A 27,769-nucleotide genomic window follows, 5' to 3' on the forward strand; every position below is an offset into this window, starting at 1 on the left:
TTATCACTATATTTTCCCAGAAGCCAACATCCTGAGAAGTCCTTCTCAGCAACAGGGGCTAAAGGCAGCTCATGTGTTCAGACGCCCATCCTCACTTCTAAAATGATCAAATTAAACAAAAAGCCGGCACACTCATTCTGACCTTACTGGGTTTCTACCTCAGTTAAAAAAGATGTGCCATAATGTTTATCAAGGTTGTTTGTGCTAGGAAGCATTTTGTTTTTGTTGGGGTTTTTCCTAAAGAGTCAGAATCCCAAATTAAAACAAGAGGTCAAGGAATTAGCTGACTAAGGGCCGATTAAAACGGCCTGTGCTGTACAGATTGTGAAAGGCTTAATATGTAGGTCCTGGCATCTGCCACAAGAGGAGACTTGTTGGATCCTTTCTTTTCCTGGGACATCAGAAGAGCAGGTAAGCTGACTTATAGCATGCTTCATTAACATTTCTGGACCTAAGACGGCTTAAAAGTTTTCTGAAATAGAAGAGTATCTTTTCATTTGACCTTCAAATAAGCATTAGAAAATGATTTATTTACATATTGCACAACAAATAGACAAAGTAAACTGGTATTCCGCTGAAGCCATCCCAAATCCCAAGATAAATTTAAGCAAGTTCAGCTGGGGGTTACCCGTAATAAAGTTATAGTTAGATGCACGAGCCTTCTGCTCTTTTTATCCAGCTGCCAGTTGGTTGCCCTGGAAACTTTTCTGACTATCGTATCTGAAGCTTTTGGGGGAAAAGCGCTTTTTGCAGAACCTTTAAAACAACCAGTGTAATCCCAGAGGCAGAGACACGTTACTATATCTTTAATGAATTTCCCAAAGCTGGCCTTACTCTGTAAAATAATACACATGTTTACTCAAATGATTTGAAAGAAGGGAAAACTCCTACACCACTTTGAGGGCTGGCTGGCATTTCGCGTTTGTTCAGCCTCTACCTCTAAGCCCCCGCTCTATGTCAGGCTCTACAGGAACTGGGGGCAGCAGGACGAGCACTCACACCAGTGTGGCTCACAGGCAATAAATGATACATGCCGGGTGTACCACCCAATGCATAACCGCCCCCAACTCTCTGCTCTCCGAATCTCCACCCCCCGTAAGCTGACTTTGCTCTCCTGCTGAGTTAAGGCAGGAGACTGGGTTGGCCTTGTGACTTTCTCTGGCCCTTAGAATGTGACAGAGGTGACAGCAAGTCTGTGCTGACCTTGACCTCAAGGACCCTCCTGGAACCCTGTCTCCGAGAATCCGCCAGGGCCAGCCCCGGAAGCAGGCAAGCACTGAAGCTCCCCAGGCTACAGTCGGACACCCCCAAAGCAAACCACCCGCTAGCCCGCCGCCGACCGCGGCCACAGCGGGCCACCCAGGTGAGACCCAGCAGCCTGTGCCTGGCCAGAAGTTTTGGCCCACAGAATGGTAAGCTAAGCACAAAGTTGTCATTTTAAGTTTTGGGATGGTTTGTGACACAACAGTGACTAACAGGTACAGTAACAATAAGTGCCAATCCTGAGAGGTCAAATACAAAATGCCACAGGAGCACCTGTAACATTACTCCAACATGTGACCAAGTACAAACGAATCACGCAATCTGGTTGTGCAAACAGATCTGAGCTGTCTAACGGGAGCTTAAAGAAGTTGTACATCCAGGGAGGGGCTGGCTCAAGACAGCCATAGTTCCTTTGAGAAATTTCCTGTTGATGAGCTGAATTTGCTTATTAAATCATGCTTTGTTTCTCTTCTCGCTTTAAAAAAATAAAATATTCTTGCACTCCATTAAGCCACCTGGACTAGATAACAACTGTCTAACTTGATTCAAAGCCGCCATCTAGTCTTTGACACCTGTTCATCCTCAAGTACTCTGCAGGCTGGAATTTTAAATCCAGCTCCCCTGGATTTAGGACATGCATACAGTAGCAAGCCCCTACAGGCTGAAAATCCAACTGTAATTCAAAGGCCACAGGGCTGAGAAAACAACCAGGAGGAGGAGATAAATCCCAATTTCAACCTTGGAATCTCTACAAGTTGATTCAGTGAACTGTCAGTCATATTTAAAAGTAAAATGAAACTACAAAGAGGCCAGACGGCATGCTCTACAGAGAAAAAAAGACGATGCCTTCAGGACTCCTTCAAAAGATTTTTATTGGGGAGCGGACGTAGCTCAAATGGTTGAGCACCAGCTGCCCATGTACGAGGTCTCAGGTTCAATCCCCGGTACCTCCTTAGGACAAAAAAAAAAGATTCTCATTACCTGAAAAGGACTGATGGGGGGGAAGGTGGGCTTGAACAGATGGCCCCAACGGTCACATTCAGGAGTTTCTGAATTTTAAGCTGAAGACACATAAGGAAGAAATACAAACCATGAAATTCCGGCGGCCCACCACCCTCATTGGAGGTGGAGTGACAGACTCTAAAGCCATCTCCTTTGGAGCTGGGTACGCTACCTCCAGAGAGGACATCCAGAGGGGCAGCTCCCTGGGCACGGGGGCGCGGGGACTCACCTTACACCCTTCGCAGGCGCTGACCCCATAGTGATACCCCGATGATTTGTCCTGGCAGACGAAGCAGGGCTTGTAAACGCGAGGGGGAGGAAGTGGCGACGGCGGGCTTGGGACGAGTTCCTCGGAGCTGGTGCTTTGTGTTTCAATTGCTGCAAAGGAGATGGGGGAGGGAGAGAGCAAAGAAGAGAAAACGTGTTGAGGTTCTTTTTATTTTTCCTTCAGTGCCAATTCATCCGCCTCCACCCTAAATTCAGCACCGCTATCGGTGGGGCCAGGCCAATAACAACTGCGTGGACCACTGACATTCACGTGGTGCGCCAGGTTCACAAAACAATCTCGTATTTCTCTCTCATTTGAAGTTCACCGGAGCGCTGGGAAGTCTGTGATTTTTTGAACCATTTTATCCTCAAGAGAAACAGAAACTCAAGAGGAGAGCAGTGACTTGCCCAAGGTCACACAGGGAAGTCTCGGGACGCAAATTCTTTTCTTCACTTTGCCAACCCCAGGCTCTTTAGACTCTTCTGTTTCCCCGGCTTCTGACTCTGAGACCCCGAAATAACTTGTTTGACGCCGTTGCCCACTTAACCTAAAGTAAACTTCCTTAGGAATAAAATGCCCAAACCAGCCATTCAACGAGTGTGTGGCGAGTGCCTTGAGCCTGTAGCCAGGACTGATCTTCATTAAACACAATGCTAGTAAGTCCTGGCTACTCAGAGACCGGTCCTCAGGAAAGCACAGTGTCCCCGCTGGGCTCATCCAAATACGTAACATCAGGTCCAAGCTCGGGCCCCTGGAATCAGAAGCTGCGTTTGGCAAGATCCCCCAGGGGGCTGCAAGTACCATTAATGTTAGAGAAGCAGTGGGTTCGACCTAACGGCGGCAACATTCTATATCACAGGGCTCTTGACTTGAGATTTGTAGCAGCACAGCCCCATTTCGTGATCCACCCACCCAAATCACAAGGGACGTCACAGAACTTCAGATCTGAGTGTTCTCCCACACCTATTCTCCAGGCTTATCTTCTGACCCTGCTCCTCTCTTGGCCAAAGAATGCGTTAGAAAAAGAAAAAAGTGATGGAAATGGGAAAGGGGTGACGAGAAGTTGTCGAATCATGTTCTAGAATCTTTCAGCCTCTAAATCACCGAGCAGTATACAGTGTATTTCCTAGAGCATAAAACTTCCAGTTGCACCACTGCTTGTAACCTGAAGGTTAGATATCCTACTGATTGGAATATCCCGTAGTCAAACTTTAGGCAAGTCAGGTCAACCCTGCCCTGCTAAACATATTGTTAATCCATCCCGTCTCACAATTTTGCTGCCACACCGATCTATTCTACTCTTCTTATCCTAGGGTCCATTCTTCAAACAAGCAACTACGATAATTGCTCCAAAACTTAAAATGAAGCCCTCTTATTTGCCTGCTTAAAGTCTTCCAGTAATTGTCAATTAAATCAAAGTCAAACTCCTTCCTATGGCCAGCTAGTAAGGCCCTGCCTCCCTTACCAATGTCCATGCCTTCAATGAGTGCCCTCATCACTGAGTGCTAAACACCAGGATTTTTAAAAAAAAATTTAAGATAATTTTTAATACAGAGCAATTTTAAAAGATACTTAAATTACATAAATGTTACATTAAAAATATAAGGGATTCCCATATGCCCTGCTCCCTACCCCTCCCGGATTTTCCCACATTAACAACATCCTTCATTAGTGTGGTACATTTGTTACTCTTGATGAACACATTCTGGAGCACTGCCACTGAGCATGGACTATTGTTTACGCTGTAGTTTACACTCTCTCCTGCGCAAGTTCGAAAATTATGACAAGACGTATAATGGCCTTTATCTGTCATTGCAGTGTCGCTCAGGACAATTCCCAGAACCTCCAGCGGCCACTGCCTCCATATAATGATAAGAGTCCTTCCATTGCTAGAATCACAATAAGTCTGTAGTAGAATTACAGTAAGTCTACCCGAGTCCATCATTCACTCCCCAATCCTGAGGATTCTGGGATGGTGATGCCCACTCTACCTCTAATTGAGAGGGGGCTTCGATCCCATGGGGCAGATGGATGGGACTCTCTTGGTTGCAGTTGCAGATACTCTCTGTTCCTTGGGATGGTCGTTGTCCATCATCATCTCCATATGAGTTGTCCTGGGTGAGTCCAGTGAACTGGACCTTAGGTGGACAATGGGATCTTATTCATTTCTTCGGATAAGCTCATCTCCCAATTTAAGGCTATTACATTATCCATTTACCCTGCCTGGAAAATTCTTTACCCAGGTCTTCACAAGCCTGGTTCCTTTTCATCTCTTAGATCTCAGAGCCAATGCTGCCTCCGCGGAGATGGCGTCTCTAATTAAAATGCACCCGCCCACCCCTGCCCACTCTCTATCCCATTATTTTGTTTTCTATACCACACTAGCTAGTTTTTAAATCGAGGGGAGTTTATTTGTGTATAATTTTATATTCTGCCTCTATCCCCTCTACTAGAAAGTGGGTTCCATGGAGCCAAGGACCCTCCCTGCATGGCTTACCACGGTGTTCCTGGCCTGGAAGAGATCCTTTGGATCTTTTCCCATTTTCCTTTCTCATTTCAAGCACTAAGTGCCCCTCTAAGTTGTTAAATTATAAAACTAGAAGGCAAACAGCTTTCTTAAACTCGTTAACTTCCTTAAAGAAGTAATTAATGATCTCTTCGGAATAAAATCAACTAGAATTACAGTATTTTCAAAATTCAAAAGCATCTTGGAATGAATTCATGAGAGTAGCACAGGTTCTAGTGGATAGATGTAGTACAGTTGTCATTAGCTGGAACCAAGGAATCCAGGATAAAGACACCAATCTCGGGTGCCTTCTCTTTTGTGGCAAATGTGAAGTCTTTATGATGGACAGCTGGGTACAGCGGTGGCATCTGAGATGTCATGAAAGCTTATCAGCTAGCAAGCTGTAAAAACAAAAGTATTGCCCCACACTGGGCTAATCAGCTTTGTTTAAAGCAAATGAGTTATAATGACATGATCAAGAGAGCTTAGAAAAATCACTGTTACCATTTTGGGACATATCTTCCAGACCTTTTTTTCTAAGCATATAAATTTTTTTGGTTTGTTTGTTGACCAAAGTGGAATTATACTGTAGATTGTTTGGGGCTTACTCACTTATGTCATGAATTCATTTCCTTGTCAATAAATGTTTTTCTTGCAAAACATTCCATTATGATGAACACGTTTGTGGCTGAGCTCAGGACATTTCTGACTATTTCCCTAGGGATAAATTCTCAGGGCTATAATTATCAGTTCACAGGTTTTGGTTATTTGCATATGGGGTTGGGGGGTTAATTTTTAATTCTTGTTGGATAAATTTTCTCCTGGAAAGACTGTGCTAATTTACACTCCTAATATCAACCTATGTGAGCTTTTCCCCTACAAGCCCTTAAATCTTTTGGGCTGGTTTTATTTGTGTGCCTCGACACCCACCCACGTGTTTTAGCGACGGGGCCAGAGTCCTGTCTTCACCTCCGCTATCATTCTGCACTGCAATCTTCAGAGAAGCAATGTGGGGATGTGTGTGCGTTTCAGCGTTCTCCTTGCTGGGGTAGAACAGCTAATCTGGCTTGTCCAAGGAAGTTGTAAATAGAATTCTATTAGGGCTGGATTCAGCTGTCAGAGCTATGGCCTGAATTTCCAAAGTGGGTGGCAATTTCCAAAAATACGCCACTCCAAGTACGCGTAGTGAAGCGAGTCCAGCATCTCATCCTCCCATAGAAAAGAAACAGAATGTGGACAAAGCAATATCCAAAAATAAACTTGGGGTAAGACATAAAAAAGCAGAGGTCTCACAGGAGCACAAAACCCCTCTCACTATTTTAAAGATTGGTAAGAGCCGTTTTCAATGGATGAGAGTCATTCGCAAAAAATGATTGAGTCCTAAGTTGTAGTGAACAAAAATGTTCCAAACGCAATCAGTAGCAGAACCCCGGACTTCTATTAAGGCTATGGCAAGGGCTCTTAACCAGGGGTCCTTGGAAAGATTTCAGGGGGCCCATGAGCTTGCATTGAAAAAAAAAAATCAACTTATTGTCTTTATTTTCTCTAACCTCAAACTGAAATCCAGCATTTCCTTCCCTTATGAATGTAGGCAATAAATAAATTACAGTAGTATTTATTCCACCTGACTGGCAAAGGGGTCCTGGGAACAAAAAAGGTTAAGAATCCCCGGGCTGTGGCGAGTTCACTGGTCATGCTATCAACTTTCCCATGTCAGTACAACTGGTTCTCAGACGTTCACATGCCCAAGCATTTGTTTCACTTAGTGCCTTTAACATGCCGGCATTGCCGTATATGTCGTGGACTGTGGACCCAACAGTCCCTTTGCCTTGATTAGTTTGGCCTATTTAACAGGGAGTAAAGCAACAAATGTGATCTAATATGGTCGTTCCCAAATGTAGCTGTGCATTAGAATCACCTGGGAGCTTTTTTACTTCCTCCTTTTTTTTTTTTTTTCAGGAGATACTGGGGATTGAACTCAGGACCTTGTACATGGGAAGCAGGTGCTCAACCACTGAGCTACATCCGCTCCCCTGGGGAGCTTTTAAACATCCTGATGCACAGGTTGTCCCTCAGACCTGTTGGTGCCAGAATGTCTGAGATTGGAAGCCAGGCATCAGAGTTTTAAAAATACATATATTCCCAAGTGAATCCAAATTGCTGCACTTGGGACCACTGAGAGAATATAATGAGAGAGCTATGGCTCTTATTCAGCCCGGGGGAAATCAAAGGATGCTTCCTTGAGGAGGTGTCCAGGCTGTGTTTTGAAGGATGAATTGGCTCTTCACATTGTGGCTTATAATTTGAATCCTACAAATGTGACAAATGAATCCCATGAAGACATAAATAGAAAAGTCTTATGTACGACAAGAAATAATCATCTTCAGAAAAACTTTCTTTCTGGTGGTAGAGAATTAAATATTTGATTATATACATTCCAAAGTCACCATCATTGTATTGGTGTTCTATGATCCTTTATTTCCTGTGTGGGGCCTATAACACTGAGAATAATGCAAGGGGAAGAAAAAGAAAGAATGAAAAGGAAATCTCAGAGTATGTATAATCAGATTACCAAAGCTGGCCTACCAAGCCGACACACCAAGACAAGTTCTGGGATTACAGTCAGGATGTGCCATCAATATAAAAGGAGACTCGGACTTTAATTCACTCTCTTGCCTTTTTGCTAATGTAGCAAAAATATACTTATCGCCTTTGGCCAAGTTTATTAGAGCTCCTCCTTTTGCCCTCCCCCTAATAAAGACAGTAGGATAAAGGGAGGGGGTAGCTTGTGACACCCCTTTTCTGGTCATTTTTGGGATTTAAGGTAGCTGCTGAGGGGTTTGATCATCAATCTGCCCACCGCCATCCTGTTTAAATCAATAATCTATTAGGCCCTTTAAATTAGACTTAGGTTCATCAAATGCCCTTGAGATGCCTCAAACATTTTGTTCTTTTTTCCAAGCAAGCACAATCAGTCGAAGGAATGATAAAATTTTTGCTTGAAAACTCTGCGGGCTCAGCAGACAATGTGTTCTGTATTAGCTCATTCAGCCATCTCGGGCAGGCCGAAAAAGCAGTTTTTAGACTTTCCCAAGGGGCAAGTGCCTTGTGTCCTTCAGTAAAACAGCCGCCCTGCAGTCACCCTGGTGCGATTTCAGTTCGGGGAAGCGGCTTCTGAGGAATAACTCGGACCTGCTTGTGGCCTCCCGCTGCTATTCATTTCCTTGCTTCCTTACTGACTTCAGTGCTGTCGGGTTATTGCGTCCCCCCACCTGGCAGCGGCTTCCAAGGTGGCATCCAGACCGCTAAGCAGATGGGCTGCTGCGTCAGGGAACGGCCAAGTCAGAGCAACTTCTGCCACCCGGGCGGGCCGGATGCCACCTCTGAGGTTCCCTGCCCAGAGCAGAGTCAGCACCAGAGCGACACGGAGGGCTCCTCTGGGCAGGGGCGCCTGCCAGGGGAGCCCGGGAACCCGAAGGCAAAGAGGAGCAGAGCCCAATCTGCACTGATGGAAGCTTCCAGCTCGTGCTTCAAACCTCTCCATTGCCACGCCATCAAGGCCGTCACAGAAAAACAAAGCGAGAACCATCTTCTTTGTAAGCAAATGCACTAGGGATCCTTTGCCTTTAAAATCAGGGCTACTCAGGGAAGCATAGGTGGCTCATGCCAGCGGGGGTCTCCCTCCCACATGGGAGGTCCCGGGTTCGATTCCTGGACTTCCTAAAAAAAAAAAAAAGGAGACGAGCATACGACGAATGGACAGAGAGAGCAGCAGACAGCAAGCAGAAAGGGGGGGGGGGTGATATATAATAAATACATAAGAAATCTTTAAAAAAAAAAACCAACAAAGCCACTCAAAGTATGATCCCCAAGAACAGCAAAATTCCTGGGCGGGAGGTGTGTGGGCAAATTTTCAGACTCTACGGCAAAGCACCATTTCTTTCTTCCTTTTTTCTAATCCTTCAGGGATTGCTCAGATTCAATTTTTTAAAAATCTCTAGATAAAAGGAATTTAGAAAAAAACGAAGGTGTCCAAAACGTTGAGTTCCAACTTCCTTTTAAAACTAGACTTGACAGAACATAGATTACCGTCAAACTGATGAACATTCCTCCACGCTCGCTCTCAATTTCTGCACTTTGCTAGCTGTCGACTGGCAACTGGCAGTCCCCCAAGCTCCCCTGCCCACGGGCTGCATCTGAGAAGAAGGGTTCTAACAAAATCAAAGCCAATCAAAACCTCCACATTCTTGGATGGTACAAAAGAGCAGAACGCCAGTGCTCCCACTGACACAGTTTTCTTAATGCCCTGCCACAACTCCGGGGGTTGATTCTTTCCCCCCCCCAAATGCGGGAACAGGAGAAAAATTAATGCCGCTGATTGTTAAAAGGCCGTGACACTTAAGAACGTAACTCACCTGAGAAAACACAGTATAAATGTCCTTGTTGTTACAACACACCTGAGTGTCGTTTAAACACACAGAAAATCTCCAACAATAGCTCCCTTCACGATTCCCAACATGCTTGCCATTTTTCTGAAGGTTAGATTAAGGAGCAGATAACATTTTTAAGAGAGAGCACCCAGTGCGCTTTTTTCTTTTTCTTTTTGGCTTTGTGAGAGCTAATTTACTGCTGGCTGAAACATGTTGACAGATTCCAGGATTTTATGTCGGGCCTGATTAGAGGAGGGCAGGAATCGGGCTTTCTGAAAGGCCCTGTCCTTTTACTAGAACCTTCCACGATTAAGACAGTGTTTTAATGGACTCTCCGGGCAGCTGAGCCTTACAAGAAAAAGGAGCTGTAAAGCGAAAGGCATTTCCTGCGTGGCCCCGGGGGGATTTGGAGCCGCGAGCTCGGGGTCCCGGGCGGGAGGGGGGTCGGTTCTGCTAATTAAGGAGGGAGGGGGGATCGCGAAGTGTTGCATTTGGTCAAAACATCCAGGCCGGCTTCATTGTTGTTGGCACCGGAGAGAGCCGGTCTGGATTCCTTCCCCCTTCTGCTGCGGATTCGCGGCAGGACTGCGAGGCCCACGGCTCCCCTCCATTCGCAGGAGAGTCAGAGGAAACGCCAAAGTTCACCCAGAGTCCAAGTAATTAGAACCAGACTCGGCGCGGCCTGCGCGTGCGCGGGCGGTGTAGACGGCTTATTCCAGTGCCATTTCCACGCCAGCAAACCGGGGGGTGGGGAGGGGGGAATACCAGCAAAACTCCACACTGTCGCGCGTTTAATCTGCAATGTCGCCTCTGCACGAGGAGGTCTGCTTTTTATTATCTTTGCGGAAAAGCGGTTCGCTTCCACCCGCGCGGGTTTTTTTGTTTTTTTTGTTTTTTTGCAAATCGGGGGATCGCGTCCTGCGAGGAGGGGAAAACGCGGCTGTGGCACCGGCCTGCCCCACGCCGCGGCGGGCTCGGATGTCAGCCGCTCAGCGCGCGGGGTCCCGGGCTGGGGGTGCGCCCGCCCTGACCGTAACCTGCCCGTGACCCCGGCGGGGTGTGTGCTTGCCCGGGTCACCGGGCTCCCCGCCCGGGCTGGGGCTGCTAGGAGGATCCCTGCTATTCCGACCACACATGCAACAGGTGCAGAACCCAGGCTGGAACCAGAGGAGGGGCCGCGGGGGGCGGGCTGGGGTCCGCACACCCAGGCTGCTGCTCAAAGTGTGGTCCCGGGGCCAGCGCCGTGCGGGAAGCTCCTGGAAATCCAGGGTCTCGGGCCCCACGATTCCTGAAGCTCTGGGGCACCACCAGGCCTGAGAAGCCCGGGTCTAAAGGTCCAGTCCCTAACCTGGGGTAGAGACCTGGCCACATCAGCACCACCTGGGCGCTGGACTCCCAAGATCCCTTTGAACAAGATCCCCAAATGGCTCCCCTGTCCTTGAAGGTGGGACACTACTGACCTGAAAAGGAATGGTTATCGTCGCAACCTCCCCAGAATCAAGCTGAGTTCATTTGGCAGTGAACTCTGTCAGCTTCCCTTCTGCCCAAGTCCTTAATAAATTAATTGAGCACTTGATGCTGAGTAAGATCTCCAGGCTGGGTGTGTTTGTGCTCAGCGCACACCAGAAGTCTTCGCTCTCTCCCAGGGAAGATGAGCAGGATATTTTAGCTGGCAGTGGGTTCAAAGCTGCACTGGTGCAGCTTTGGGCTACTGGTATCTGCTAGTTACTGAGCACTCACTGTGCACCAGGCACTGGACTCAGGGCTTAGCTCATTAACTCATTTAGTTTTCCCTAAAACCACAGGAGAGGAACACTCTGCACCTTAGAATTAGGAGATTTAAAAACACAGCCATGCTTTCAGCTTTTACAAAAGATCACTCAAATGGTTTCCAGTATAATTATTGTAATTTCACTAAAACGCCCAGGTTTTTAGCTTGTTGTTTTCCAACTCCCTCCTTGATTTCCCTGGAAAGAAATATCACTGGGTGTGGTCTGCTCAGGCCTATTTACCCAAGTTTGAGAATTGTAGATCTGTGGGACTCCCTTTCTTAAAATCAAGGCTACCATTGTGTAAACAATGCTTTTATTTGAGATAAGGTTACATCTGATAAGATGGTGTGGGATCCACTCATCACTCTATTTTAGCTGGGCTCAGGGCCAGCAGAAATTATTCCTCGGACTGACTCTTACCATGGGAAGTGCTGCCGTATTTTCATAAGGGACCGTGACACGTTCAACACCTACATTTCATTTTTATAATATGCTTTCTTGCTTCAAGGAACACACTCGAAAATTATCTCATAGGTTGTTTCATGTGACGTTATGAACCGATGATGCTTTATATCACTATTTCCTAGAACTTACTAAGATAGCTTATGACAGGGTTCAAATAAATTCTCCCTTAAAATCACTTAGCAGGCCGGCACGTCTAACTACTTATTAATGATCTGAACCATGAGGCATCAGAAACAGGACTGCATTAAGTGAACAAACGCTGGGATGGGTCTTGGGAGTCAGGTGCACATGAAGCTAATTGCACTGCAATATTAAGGTGCCCTGAAGAATTTAAATCAACACTGCATGATTCAGTTCCATATTCTGCTTCTAATCAGGAGTCCCACAATTAGAAAAGAAAAATATTAACTGCTCTAATAAATGGCCTTGTTCTTTTTAATCTGTTCAAATTTCCTGCATGCCATGTGGATTAAAACAGCATTAAAAATGTATAGATGAGGACAACCACCACACCATGGAGCCTAGAGTGATTACAACTGAAAATGGGAGGATTGCATCCAGCATCCAGGTGGAATCTGAGCCTCCTCTTGACATAAAGGTGCAATGGACACAACCAATCCAGTGTCCACATAGAAGAGGTGGCATTGGATTGGGAAAAGTGGACATAATGGACAAAGGGTATGGGGAAAGGCAGGAAGAGATGAGAGGTGGAGGCGTCTTCGGGACATGGAGCTGCCCTGGATGGTGCTTCAGAGGTAATCACCGGACATTGTAAATCCTCACAGGGCCTACATGATGGAATAGAGGAGAGTATGGGCCATGATGTGAACCAATGTATATGAGGTGCAGAGGTGCCCAAAGATGTACTTACCAAATCCAATGGATGTGTCATGATGATGGGAACGAGTGTTGTTGGGGGGGGGGGGGAGAGGGGGGGTGGGGGGGTGGGGTTGAATGGGACCTCACATATATATTTTTAATGTAATATTATTACAAAGTCAATAAAAAATAAAAAAATTAAAAAAAAAATGTATAGATGAAAGAGGTGGTTGATGTGGGAGGAGTGGGGTGAGGGGAGTGGGGGGTATATGGGGACCTCTTATATTTTTTGAATGTAACATTTAAAAACAAAGAGAAAAAACAACAAAAACAAAATGTATAGCATCTGAGATACGTAATTTTTGCTTATGTATTATAAATATATTTAAAAACCACATTGGGACCACCCTTTTGGAAAACTAATGGGGTGAGTCTTTTTGGAATATTTAAGGAAGAGTGCAGTGAAATTGTGCTTTTACATGTAGGGCCTTTGCCACTTCTCTGAGATCTGAGAAAGTTCTTCAATCAGAATTTGGGCCAACTCTTCTTTCTCAACAAAATAATGCTCTGCTTGCATGGTCACAAAGGAGTTTCTGTTGTTTGGAGTGGTTTTGTTTGTTTGTTTGAACAGTTACAGACTCCTATTAGCTGCCTCAAAATAACTTTGAAACTAATTAATTCACACTGGTGAGTTTTCTTGGTTACAAAAAGAAAAAAAATGCCATGAACCTGCCTAAAACAGTGTGTGGGCTCTGATGGGAAATCCCCGGGCTGTGCTGCCAGGTGGGCTGGGTGGCCACGGAGTTTTCTTTCCTTAGTGCCTCCTCCCTGAAATTGGGGATAATCCTCAAGTTCCTGCCAGTGCAAGGGAGACAAAGCTGGCGCCACGCGAGGAACAGAGTAAGTGCTCAGTGAACGAAAGCGCCTTCTGCCTCTGTTACTCTAGAGCAGATGTTCTCACCCAGCAGCAGTTTTGCCCCCCAAGGAGCATCTGGCAATGTCTGGAGACGTTTCTGATTATCACAATTAGGGGAAGGTGCTCCTGGCGTCCAGGGGACAGAGGCTGGGACGCTGCTAAATGTCCCACAATGCACAGGACAGCCCCCTCCAACGAAGAATCAGCGGCCCACACTAGAAATAGTGCTCGGTTTGAGAAAATCACTCTGCAATAGGATGCTACTGGAGGGGAGTCCTTGGGACAGGAGTGGGGACATCAAAGAAAATGACTTGCTGTGACTCTGGAGAAGGGGGAGCTACAGTCCTACAGGGCGGAAGGCATCAGCCCGGGCCCTGCCCCTGCCTCTTACTAGCAGGCCCTGAATGATCTTGAACCTGTTTCCTAAACTGGAAAACGGAGAGGGCAAGCATGTGGCCTCGACCGCAGGCTTTGTGCTTTGGAAACGACAAAAGCATATGTATATAAATAATAGCTAACACTTTCTTAAGAGTTTTTTGGGAAAGGGGGGGGTAGGTTGCTATCTTTTTAATGTGACTTACATTGCTACCATAGAAGATGGCAGAACGCCTCTAAAGGCTAGTCAAATAACATTCCAATAGGGGTGACTAGCATTTACTGAGCAAGTACTGTGGACTAGCCTCTGTTCTGTTCCTTCTAAGCATTTTACATAGATCAACTCATTTCATCCCCACTGAAATTCTGTGAGACAGTTGGTTTTAGCATCTCTAATGTAGAGGTGAGAAAAAGGAGGCACGGGGCCAGGCAACTTGGGCGAGGCCATACGTGTGCTAAATAACGGGCAGAGATTTGAACACACATGGTCTTGAGTTCAAGAGAATGGGCCTGTCCCAGCTGCTGAGAGAAGCCGACGCCACCCTCCTATGAAGGCCTGGACCTTCTCGGGCAGGGGGCTGTTTGTGGCAACAAATTTTGGAGTCTATAGAAGATGTCCGAGTCAAGCAGCAGGACGGACACACAGCGCCGTCCCCACAGCGCCGTCCCCACGTCAGGACCAAAGTGAAACTGGAAAACTGAAAAAGCAGAGGGGACGGAAATGGTGCCCTTTTCAACTTCCAGGCAGAGCGGTAGAGGAGGCAAGTTCCCCCAAAGCACACCCAGGCTCTCGAAGGCACACACAAACACACCCAGTTCAGGGAGGCAAGAGATGGCCCTTCACGTGAGAAAACATTCTTAAATTTCGCCATGGAATTGTTCAGATGGTGGAAATGCTATGACGGTGTGGGCTGATTTTTTTCTTTCAGATCAGGGATTTCTCAATATGTCTTGAAGGTAATTTCAAAATTGCTTTTGTTTCATTTCTTTTAATAAAGTGCTTTTCTTTCTTTCTTTCTTTTTTTTTTTTAAAGGCTAATGAAAGCAAGAAAAAGCCATTCAAAGATATTTTCAGCAACCCGGGCAATTTCCAAGGTTTTTTTTTGGACAGTCCCTCCTTCAGGGAACTTGACCACCTTTAAAGACAAGCTGTTTGAGGAATGTAGCACAGACTCTGGAGTGAGCTTGCCTGGGGTCAGATCCTAATTCAGCTACTTACTCGGCTGTGAGTCTTTGGGCAAATTACTTAACCTCTCTGAGCCCCAATTTCTGCTTGTGAAAAACAGTAGTGCCTCCTTCCCAGGACCACTGTGAATGTTAAATGACACATTCAGCACAAAGCACTCGGGGCAGCGCCCCGTGTACGGCACCCCAGTTCTAACCACCGCACCAAGGCTCACCGCTGTGCTGATGAACCCACCTGCGCTCGCCTCCCCGTTTTCCTCCTACCCCTTAGTCTCACGTCGTGATTGGCTGAACTGCACTTCCATTTGGAAGTTTTTCTCAGCCCGTTTTTCTACACTAGTCGCCACTACGTGTAACTTATTACCTTCCCTCTCCACATAGCTGTGTCTCCTGACATACCTAAGAGGGTCCCTCCAAGCTGCTCGAGTAAAGCACATCCTCCCAGCTTGTCCTCATGCTCTCAACCCTCCCCTCCTTCCCGGCCTCCCAGCTTTGCAGGGCAGCACGGCCACCACCCCCTGGACTTCCCGGGCCCAGCCCCAATCCATTCTGCCAGCACCCAGAAAACAGGCTCTTTAAAGACCTCCTTGCGGGAAGTGGACGTGGCTCAACTGATAGGGCATCCGCCTACCATATAGGAGATCCAGGGTTCAAACCCCGGGCCTCCTTGCCCCGTGTGGAGCTGGCCCATGCGCAGTGCTGATGCGCGCAAGGAGTGCCGTGCCATGCAGGGGTGTCCCCGCGTAGGGGAGCCCCATGTGCAAGGAGTGTGCCCCGTAAGGACAGCCGCCCTGTGCAAAAGAAGTGCAGCCTGGAGAGCTAACACAGCAAGATGATGCAACAAAAAGAGACACAGATTCCCAGTGCTGCTGACAAGAATGCAAGTGGACACAGAAGAACACACAGCAAATGGACAAGCAGACAACGGGGGGGAGGGGGGCAGAATAACTTTAAAAAAATAAATAAATAAAGACCCCCTTGCGACGGTGAACTCACACCTGAGAGCCTGGAAGGCTGCTCAAACCCCATGTCCCGGCCTTCAAGGAAGATGGTGGCCTAGAAAGATCTGGGACTGTCTTTTCTCCCAGAAAAATAGCTAGAGGACAAGCAGAAAGAGCCTTGAAAAAAAAAACGCTTCCAGGGTCCAGGACACCAGAGGCAGGCTGGACAGCACCCAGAAGAGAGAGGGGCAAAGGAGAAGAAGCCAACAGCAAAACAGTGAGCGAAAAGCAGCAGCCGCTACTGCCAGCACCTGCCTCCACACTAAGCACCCTTCTGAATACTCAGGACTCTGGGCCAGTGGCTACAGACAAAGGGGGCCGCAGGTATCCATTTCCCCAGGAAAGGGGAGAGAGGGGGCTACAGCGGAAGGCTGACAGCCTCTGACCCTAGAGCTGGTCTGCTGTGTCCCAGGAGCCCCTCCAGGCCAGGTGCCTCGGCGGCCAGCAAGGGGCTAAAGAGATCCAACCCTCTAAATCTCCCTCTCTACTAAGCCTGACTGTTTTTTGTTTTGTTTTTAAGATTTATTTATTTCTCTCCCCTCCTCCCCCCAGTTGTCTGCTCTCTGTGTCCATTCGCTGTGTGTTCTTCTGTGTCTGCTTGTATTCTTGTCAGTGGCACCCGGAATCTGTGTTTCTTTTTGTTGTGTCATCTTGTTGTGTCAGTTCTCCGTGTGTGCAGCACCATTCCTGGGCAGGCTGTGCTTTCTTTCGCGCTGGGCGGCTCTCCTTACAGGGTGCACTCCTTGTGCACATCAGCACTGCGCATGGGCCAGCTCCACATGGGTCAAGGAGGCCTGGGTTTTGAACCGCAGACCTCCCATGTGGTAGACAGATGCCCTAACCACTGGGCCAAGTCCACTTCCCCTTTATAGCCTTTATATTCTCCCTCCCCAGGGGCCTAGGAAGCCGGTGCAAGAGCCTAATATTGAGCAACTAATAGGAACAATCCTAAAGACCCAGGATGAATCAAGAATCAAAGAGCAGTAAGGGGGAAATGGAAAGGAGAAATGAGTTTATATGGCTACGAGTCTCTAAAAAAGAGTCTGGAGGCTGTCAGAAGGATTGCCCTTATGCACAACTGAGCAGAATCTAAGAGACAGATAAAGTAGATACAACCCCAGGTATTGGTTCCTTTGAGGGCTAGAGAGACCTACGGGCTCTATGGTCATGGCAGATGCAGTTCACTGCCATGTCAGATGGCCCTTCTTTGGAGCTGGGGTTTCTGCGTGATGAAACTGGACTCAGATGGAATCTCTTTTCATAAGACTTTCATGCTACTTTACTGGAATTGTAGTTGGTGTTGGGGTTTAAGATATATTTAGGGGATTTGAATCTCTGGACTGACAATATGATAGCCAGGCCCTGAGCTTCAACAGACTTCAGCTCCTACAATCTGATTTATTGGGCTCACCTCACTCAGCTAAGATGGAGTTGAAGAAGGACAACCACCACACCATGGAGCCTAGAGTGCCTACAACTGAAAGGAGGAGGATTGCATACAGTATCCATGTGGAATCTGAGCCTCCTCTTGACATAGAGATGCCACGGACATAACCAATCCAAGGTCCACAGAGAAAAGGTGGCATTGGACTAGAGTGGGAAAAGTGGACATGGTGGCTGATATGGGTATGGGGAATGGCAGGAAGAGATGAGATGTGGAGGCGCCTTTGGGACTTAGAGTTGCCCTGGATGGTGCTGCAGGGGCAATCACCGGACACTGTAAATCCTCCCAGGGCCCACTGGATGGAATGTGGGAGAGTACGGGCCATGATGTGGACCACTGACCATGAGGTGCAGAGATGCCCAGAGAGGTACTTACCAAATGCAATGGATGTATCATGATGATGGGAGTGAGTGTTGCTGCGGGGGGAGTGGTGGGGTGGGGGTGGTGGGGTTGAATGGGACCTCATATTGTTTTTTTAATGTAATATTTTTACAAAATCAATTAAAAAAAAAAAGAATCAAAGAGCAGCAGTAACACACCACCTTCCACTACTAAATCCCTATGAAAGAAATTGACCATCTGAGTAAATTCACCATCCTAATCAGATGCCTAGACATCAGTAAAAACTTAAGAGCCACACTAAGAAAATGGAAGGCATCCCCCCCCGCCAAAAAAAAGGAATATATCAAAGCCCCAGAAGAGATGCAGGATTTGAGAGAGCTAATTAAAGAGATGCGACAGGCGGCCGACTTGGCCCAGTGGTTAGGGCATCCGTCTACCACATGGGAGGTCCGCGGTTCAAACCCCGGGCCTCCTTGACCCGTGTGCAGCTGGCCTATGTGCAGTGCTGATGCGCAGAGTGCCGTGCCACGCAGGGGTGTCCCCTGAGTAGGGGAGCCCCATGCACAAGGAGTGCACCCCATAAGGAGAGCCGCCCAGCACAAAAGAAAGTGCAGCCGGCCCAGGAATTGTGCTGCACACACGGAGAGCTGACACAACAAGATGATGCAACAAAAAAAGACACAGATTCTCATGCCGCTGACAATTACAAAAGCGGACAAAGAAGAACACGCAGCAAATAGACAGAGAACAGACAACCGGGGTGAGGAGGGGAAGGGGAGAGAGAGAAATAAATAAATAAATAAATAAATCTTAAAAAAAAAAAATAAAGAGATGCACACAAATTTCCAAAATCAAACTAATGAGGTCAAAGACATTGTGGTGAAAAAGATAAACAGCATCAAGAAGACACTGAGTTTTAATGTAACATTTTGTGTGATATATGTATCTTTAAAAAAAAAAAAAAGACAGTTAAGAAAACAAAGAAGACATTGAGCAAGCACAAAGAAGATTCAAAATCCTTAATAAAGTTACAGAGCTCATGAGAATGAAAGACATGATATGTGAGATAAAAAACACATTAGAGGAAGTGGATGTGGCTCAAGAAACTGAGCTCCCACCTACCACATAGGAGGTCCCAAGTTTGGTTCCTGGTGCCTCCTGGAGAAGAGGAACAAGACAGCGAGCTGGCGTGACAGGCAAGCGCAGCAAGTTGATGCAGCAAAATGACACACCAAGGAGACACAAAGAGGAAAGACAGTGAGAGACACAACAAAGCAGGGAGCAGAGATGGCTCAAGCATTTGAGCACCTCTCTTCCTTATGGTAGGTCCCAGATTTGGTTCTTGGTGCTTCCTAAAGAAAAGACGAGCAGATATGGAGAACACACAGAGAATGAATACAGAGAGCAGACAGCGAGTGCAAACAATAAGGAGGGGTATAAATAAAATAAATCTTAGAGAAAAAAAAACACACTGGAGGCATATAGCAGCAGACTCAAAATGATAGAAGAAAGAATAAGTGATACTTAATACAGAACAGCTGAAATTGAAGAGAGAAAAGAATGGAAAAAAATTGAGCAGGGAGTGGAATGACAACACAAAACAAAATGACATGTGTGTCATGGGAGTTCCAGAAGGAGAAGATAAGGGAAAAGATGCTGAAAGAGTATCTGAGGAAATAATAGCTGAGAATTTCCCAACTCTCATGAAAGAAATGAACTTACATATCCAAGAAACGCAGCATACCACAATCAGAATAAATCTTAATAGATCTACTCCAAGACACATAAGTCAGAATGTCAAACATCAAAGATAAAGAGAAATTCTGAGAGCAGCAAGGGAGAAAGGAACCATCACATACAAGGGAGGCACAATAAGACAATGCAGATTTCTCATCAGAAACCATGGAGGCAGGAAGACAGTGGTATGATCCAATTAGTATACTGAAAGAGAAAAATTGCCAGCCAAGAATTCTTTATCCAACAAAATTGTATTTCAACTATGAAGGTGAATTTAAAATATTCACAAAACAACAGAAACTAGGAGAGTTTGTAAAAAAGAATCCACCTTTGCTGGGAATATTAAAGGAAACCTTAGAGCCTGGAAGAAAAATACAGGAAAGAGAGACTTGGAGAAGAGTATAGAAAAAATAGCAGAAAGGATAACCAAAAGAGTAACAAGACAGATGAAAATAAGATGACATATGAACACCAAAGAACAAAATGGTGGAAGTAAAGAATGTATTTACATTAATATCATTGAATGTGAATGGATTAAACTCCCCATTCAAAGGATACAGGCAGACATAATGGGTAAAAAAACATGACCCATCCAAATGCTGCTTACAAGAAACTCACCTTAGACCCAGGGATATAAACCAGTTGAAAGTGAAAGGTTGGAAAAAGATACTCCTTGCAAATAGTAACCAGAAAAGAGCAGGTTACTAATATTGGACAAAACACATTTAAAATGCAAAAAAAAGTTATAAGAAGGACTTACATATTAATAAAAGGGACACTCAACCAGGAAGATATAATAGTCATAAATTTCTATGTACCTAACAACCAGGGTGCCCCAAAATACATGAGGCAAACTCTGGCAAAACTGAAGGGAGAAACAGACATCCCTTAATCACTGGAGAGTTCAACACACCACTCACATCATTAGAACAACTAGACAGAAGATCAACAAGGAAACAGAGAACTTGAACAATATGATAAATGAGTTAGACCTAATAGACATAAACAGAATGCTGGACCCAAAGTGTGGGTTATACATTCTTCTCCAGGATAGACCACATGTCAGGTCACGATGCAGTTCTCAATAAATATAAAAATATTGAAATTATACAAAGCACCTTCTCAGACTATACTGGAATGAAACTAGAAATCAGTAATAGGCAGGAAATAGGTAAATTTGCAAATGTGTGGAGGATAAACCACACACTCCTAAATAATTGGTGAGTCAAAGAAGAAGTTGGAAATGAAATCAGTATATTGAGAGAAATGAAAACAAGAACACAATTTATCAAAACTTATGGATACAGCAAAGGTAGTCTTGAGAAGGAAATTTATAGCCCTAAATGCCTATATTAAAAAAGAAGAAAGAGCTAAAATCAAAGATATAACTGAACAACTAGAGAAACTAAAAAAGAACAGCAAACCATTCTCAAAGCAAGAAGGAAAGAAATAATAAAGATTAGAATAGAAATAAATGAAATTGAGAACAACAACAAAAAAAGAGAAAATCAGCAAAACCTAAACCTTGTTCTTTGAGACTGTCAATAAAATTGACAAACCACTAGCTAGACTGAGAAAAAAAGGAGAGATGATGCAAATAAATATGATCAGAAGTTATGACTGACCCCACAGAAATAAAAAGGCTCATAAGAGGATATTACGAGAAACTGTATGCCAACAAACTAGACAACCTAGATGACATGGACAAATTCCTAGAAATGCACAAACAACCTACACTGACACTACAAGAAATATAAGATCTTAACAAACCAATCATATTTAAAGAGACTGAGTTTGTCATCAAAAATCTTCCAACATAGAAAAATCCGGGACCAGATGGCTTCACAGGTGAACTCTACCAAGCATTTCAAAAAGAATTAACACCAATCCTGTTTAAACTCTTCCAAAAAATTGAAGAGGGAAAATTACACAATACTTCTTATGCAGTCACATCACCCTAATACCAAAGCCAGATAAAGCCACTCCAAACAAAGAAAATTACAGTCCAATCTTTCTAATAAACATAAATGACAAAACTCTCAAGAAAATACTTGTAAATAGAATCCAACAGCATATCAAAGGACTTAAACATCACAACCAAGTGAGATTTATTCCTAGTATGCAAGGCTGGTTCATCATAAGAAAATCAACCAACATAATACACCACATTAACAAATAAAAGGAAAAAAATCTTGATTATCTCAATGGACGCAGAAAAGGCATTCAACAAAATCCAGCATCCTTTCTTGATAAAATACTTGAAAAGATAGGAATAGAAGGAAAGTTCCTCAATATGATAATATATGAAAAACCCACAACAGACATCATACTCAATGGGGAAGTTTAAAAGCTTTCCCTCTAAGATCAGGAACAAGACAAGGATGCCCACTGTCATCACTGCTATTCAACATTGTACTAGAAGTTCTAGCTAGAACAATTAGACAAGAAAAAAAATTAAAGGCATTCAAATAGGAAAAGAGGAAGTAAAACTCTATTTGTGGACAGCATGATCCTATATTTAGAAAATTCTGAACTGTCTATGAAAAAGCTTCTTGCGCTCATAAATGAGTTCAGCAAAGTGGCAGGATACAAGATCAACACGCAAAAATTAATAATGTTTCTGTACATTAGTGTTGACCATTCTGAGGAAGAAATCGGGGAGGAAATTCCATATACAACAGCAATAAAAAGGCTCAAAGACCTAGGAATCAATTTAATCAATGAAGTATAGGATCTATGTGCAGACAACTATAAAACAATGCTAAAAGAAATCAATGAAGACCTAAACAAATGGAAAGACATTCACCATTCATGGATCAGAAGACTAAATAGTGTGAAGATGTCAATCATACCCAAACTGATTTATAGATTCAATGCAATACCAATCAAAATTCCAACAGTTTACTTTACAGAAATAGAAAAGGTAATTACTAAATTCATTTGGAAGGGAAAGTGCACCCAAATAGCCAAAGGCATTCGAAAAAAGAAGAGTGACGTGGGAGGAATTTCACTACCTCACCTTGAAATATATTACAAAGCTACAATAGTCAAAACTGCATGGTACTGGCATAAAGATAGACACATTGTTCAGTGGAATAGAACTGAGAGTACAGAAATAAACCTTCACCTCTATGGCAAACTGGGTTTTTGACAAACCTACCAAGTCCATGATAAGAGGACAAAACAATCTCTTCCAGTGCTGGAAGAACTGGATATCTATAACCAAAAAATTGATAGAGGACCCATATTTCACTCCCTATACAAGAATCAACTCGAAATGGTGGTTAAGTTTTTGGACCTTATATCCAAAATACGTGCAACAAAAGGAAAAAAAAAATGTGACCTCCTCAAAATCAAAGACTTTTGCACCTCACAGGACTTTGTCAAAAAGGTAAAAAAGCAGATGTCTCAATGGAAGAAAATATTTGGAAATCACATATTGATTATGGTTTAATATCCAGGATATACAAAGAGGTGTTACAACTTAACAGTTAAAAGACAAATGACCTAGTTAAAAATGGGCAAAAGACCTGGATAGGCATTTGTCCAAACAAGAAATAAAAAGGCAAAAAAAAAAAAAACCAACACACATGAAAAAGTGTTCACCATCACTAATGATTAGGGAAATGCAAATCAGAATACAATGAGATATAATTTCACACTTATCAAAGTGGCCAATATTAAAAAGACAGAACTACAAGTGTTAGAGAGGATGGGGAGAGATAGGAACACTTATTCCCTGCTGGTGCAACTGTAAGATGGTACAGCCATTGTGGAAGACTGCTGGGCAGTTCCTGAAGAAGTAGGATATAGATTTGCCACATGACTCTGCAATACCACTACTGGGTATATACCCAGAAGAACTGAGAGCAGGGAGACGAACAGACATCTGCACACTGATGTTCATAGAGACATTATTCACAATTGCCAAAAGTTAGAAACAACCCAGGTGGCCATCAACCAATGAACAGATAAGCGAACTGTGATGTAGTCATACAATGGAACAGTATGCAGCTGTAAGAAGAAATGAAGTCGTGAAGCACATGACAACAGGGAATGAACTGGAGAGCATTGAGTGCAGCAAGCCAGACACAAAAGGACAAATACTGTATGACTGTGTTACTAGGAACTAAATATACTGTGTAACATATTGTGCGATTCCATTTATATAAAACATAAATAGAAATCAATTTATGAGGATGAAATTAGATTAGTGGTTATGTAGGGGTGGGGAAGGACTGCTAAGTTGTGTGGAATTTTTCTTTTTGGAGAAATGAAATGGTTCTAAGATTTTTTTGTTGTGATGAGTGCACAACTATGTGATTATACACTTTGGATAGATTCTATGGTATGTGAATATGTCTAAATAAAATGGCTTAATAAATAAATAATTGTGCAAGAATAGCCAGATATTGCAGCTGTGCACAGCAGGGGAAATAAAGAGAGATTGAGAGGTAAGGAATTTTGTTTGTATTTTATTATTATTGAAATAATGAAAATGCTCTAACAAGGATTGAAGTGATGAATGCACACAACTTTGTGATTACATCAAATACCAATGATTGCACACTTTGGATGAACTGTATGCTTTATTAATATGTACCAATAAAACTGATTTGTTTAAATCAGAACAAAACCAGTGTGCCAAACCTTCAGATGGACATGTAATTGGGGGCTGGGGGTTGGCAGCCCAGGGCAGTGGTTATCAGTCAACACCGCCCAGCTGTTGATAAATATTTACCAAGCCATCTAGCAGGGCCAGGGACTCTGCTAAGCGCTGGGTTATAAGGAAGTAAGAAGACACTGTGCTCTGCCTACACGAATAGACACCTAAAAATACAAGACAGACAAAACGGTCCAAGCGAGAGGAACGATGGGATGGCTGCCTGGTGCTCTCATGATGTGTCACATTACCAGCCCCCACGTTAGCAGCCTCGCCTTTATAGAACCAGCACTGGAGAGTGTGCTGGGACAAAGTGGGGGCTTAATAAAAGCTGGCTGAGAAAAAAATCAACACCTGAAAAGAAAATGCAATCTCCGTAGAAATCTTAATTGGTAGTATCAAATAAATGATGATCAAGCCTGCCAACCCAACAGACTCCACTTGAGATGGTGGTGGGTGATTTGAAGTGGGTGTGCACTCACAAGGCTCCACTAGGGTCCTCCTGACACATGTGTCAAGAGCAGGAACCATTATCACAGCCAGTGTCTTGGCCTCCGGGGTTCCCATCAGGAAACTCCTGTTTAGAGGAGTTAAACGACTTGGCCAAGGTGACATGGTTAGGAAATGACTTGATCCAGAACTGGCCTCCTGAATCCAGATACAAGATTATTAGAAATGAGAAAGAGAGCCCTCTTGTCTATTTTAAATAGTCCTATTAGTTTCTTAATGTTTTAAGACAGGGTCAGTAAATGTTTTCTGTAGAAAGCTAGTGAGTAAGTATCTTGGGCTTTGTGGGCCCCACGGTCTCCATCACAACTACTGAACTCTGCCTTTGTGGTGGGAAAAGTAGCCATAAACAAGATGTACATGAATGGGTGTGGCTATGTTCCAATAAAACTTTATTTACAAAAAACCGACCAGGGCAGATTTGGCCTAGTTTGCTAACTCCAGCTTTAAGAGAAAGGAAATTTAACTATCCCCCTTGGCAGTAAGTGCATGTGATATTACAAAATTCCAGGTTTCTCCTTGCTTCCAGAGTAAATTCAGAGTATGAGGCCCATATGTCATAGAGATGTGAGAAATATTTTAGAGATACCAGCACTATAGAGTGCTGTAAGAACTACACATTTTCTTCAAAGCTAAGCTCATGTATACATTTTTATTAGTTAGGGAGGTCAATATGTCTACCATAAATACATTTTAAAATTCCTTCCTACATATTCTGTCTATTGGGATTATTTATCATGCCTTGTTCCCTGGCTTAGAGCCAGGCAGAATATGGGAGTTTTAATACCTTAATCCATTACATGGATTTTTTAGAGCTCCATAAGACAAAATAAAATGCACTCTCATGGTCATATATGCAATAAACCTGATATGCCACTTAATATTTCATGTTCCATTTTATATTTCAGTCGTGACTGTTTCCAGCTTTCAATGTGTAAAATGAAACAGTTTCAGCCATCTTTTCGCTCCGATTTTCTGTGTGTTTGTTTAGAGAACTCATGACAATTCATCAACAATAAATTTTTACTGCGGACGTTGAGGGGTGATTATTATTGCTCCCTAATAGTCTAGAGAAGTATAGAAATAATTGTCCAATGGCATATGCCACGCCGTCTGTGGCAACGTGGTAAATGAACTGTTCATGATAGCTTTTATTAGGCCATGTCACCGTGTTGGAAAAAGAGGTTAGGATTTATTTCTATAGTTAGTTAGGGAGGTAGCTGTCTGTGAAGATGGCCTGCAGTCCTAAGAGGTCCTTCCTCTTGAATCTGGGTTACTCCTGTGATTTACATTGTGTGTGTGTGTGTGTGTGTGGTACCAGGGCCAGGGATTGAATCTGGGACTTCGTACCTGGCGCTCAACCACTGAGCCACATCACCTCCCCTGAATTGTTTTGTTTGTTTGCTCGTTGTTTGCGCTTGTTTTTAGGCAGGAACCAAACCCAGGACCTCCCATGTAGGAAGCAGGTGCTCAACCACTTGAGCCACACCTGCTCCCCGTTGATTTGCTTTTTTTTTTTAAAGATTTATTATTTATTTCTCTCTCCCCACCCCATTGTCTGCTCTCTCTGACCATTCACTATGTGTTCTTCTGTGTCTGCTTGTATTCTTGTCAGCAGCACCAGGAATCGGTGTTTTCTTGTTGCATTGTCTTGCTGCGTCAGCTCTCCGTGTGTGCGGTGCCACTCCTGGGCAGGCTGAACTTTCTTTCGTGCTGGGGCGGCTCTCCTTATGGGGCACGCTCCTTGCACGTGGGACTCCCCAACACGGGGGACACCCTTGCGTGGCACGGCACTTCTTGCATGCATCAGCACTGCGCATGGGCCAGCTCACCACACGGGTCAGGAGGCCCTGGGTTTGAACCCTGGACCTCCCATGTGGTAGGCGGATGCTCTATCTGTTGAGCCACATCCACTCCCCGTGGATTTGCTTCTGACCAACGGAATGTGGCAGGAGTAGAGCTATCTGGCATGAGGTCATAAAAAGCCTCATGGTTTCTCGGGATGCCTATTCGGGAGGAAGCCAGCTACCATGTGAAGAGTACAACTAACCAGAGACCACCCTCCTGTAAGGAAGCCAATGCCAAAGAGAAGACTGTGTGGAGAAAGAGATGCTCAGGCAACCTCTGGCGGGTCCAGAAATCGTCACCAGGTACTGGATGTGTCAATAGAAAAACCATCCTGAAGACTCAAGAGGCTCCAGCCCCAGGGCCATCTCACTTCAACCATGGGAAAGAGACAGACTCTTGGCTAATACATTAGTTAATAACCAATTGTGGTTTTAAGCCATGAAGTTTTAGGTTGGGCACTTTCATAGCAATAGACCAAAATTAATCGACAGTTACTACTAATAGAAAAATTTTTATCGTAAAGCCATCAAGCATCTGTGAACAGGGCCTATCTCAACCCTTAAAGAATGTAATAGACAGTTCTTTGGTATCTCACTCACTGGGCAAACTATGCATTCATTCCTTCTGGTTACAAGAGCAACTGAAAAATTCCATCTAAAAATAATGAATTAAAAAATTTGGGATAAAAAGGAGTATGATAATTGCTTAGCTGTGAATTCAAAGACTGCACCAATTAAAATATCATGGAATAAGGCTCTTAAAATGAAAAGATTGACTGTAATGCAATGGTTCTTTTTTCTCAAATAGCTTATCTCACATCCATTTGAGCCCACATGTGAATGCCACCTGCCTATCACCTGCGCACACTCTCTCTTATTTTGAGATGCAGCTGTCTGCTTATAGGGTGGTTGCATTTTTATTTGTTCCTCCAGGGGACAGACTGAATTCTCCTCCCCACACTGGACATTGCAACTCAAATAATAGCAAAGACCTGCAGGTAATGGGCCATAATGCTCACTTGATACCCACTAAAGGAGGTTTACGTCGCTCGCTCTGTTACCTTTGGTGAAACATCTGTTTCATATGAGCCAGTTAAAAGTGCATACATCTGTAAATAATAAGTCTGTGTGTGCACATAACTTAATGAATTAGGACATAAAGAGGAATTGAACAGTAGGGGCACAGCAATTAGAGTAACTGCCCATTTTATTAAAAATGTATTGTTT

General features: G+C 44.3%; 1 protein-coding gene across 3 annotated transcripts in view; it reads right to left on the minus strand.

Annotated features, from left to right (window-relative positions):
- Positions 1-27,769, minus strand: part of RARB (retinoic acid receptor beta) — a 444,337-nt gene that overhangs the window by 157,196 nt on the left and 259,372 nt on the right. For all 3 annotated transcript variants that reach the window (XM_058290879.1, XM_058290878.2, XM_058290877.2), the window contains exon 2: positions 2,495-2,643. Coding sequence is in view for 2 of the 3 variants with exons in the window: in XM_058290878.2 (XP_058146861.1) it covers positions 2,495-2,643 (149 nt within the window). In the remaining variant the exon portion in view is untranslated. The remainder of the gene's footprint in view (positions 1-2,494; positions 2,644-27,769) is intronic.

Source organism: Dasypus novemcinctus, chromosome 31 (genome assembly GCF_030445035.2).
Source record: "Dasypus novemcinctus isolate mDasNov1 chromosome 31, mDasNov1.1.hap2, whole genome shotgun sequence".
In the NCBI taxonomy this organism is placed as follows: Eukaryota; Metazoa; Chordata; class Mammalia; order Cingulata; family Dasypodidae; genus Dasypus; species Dasypus novemcinctus.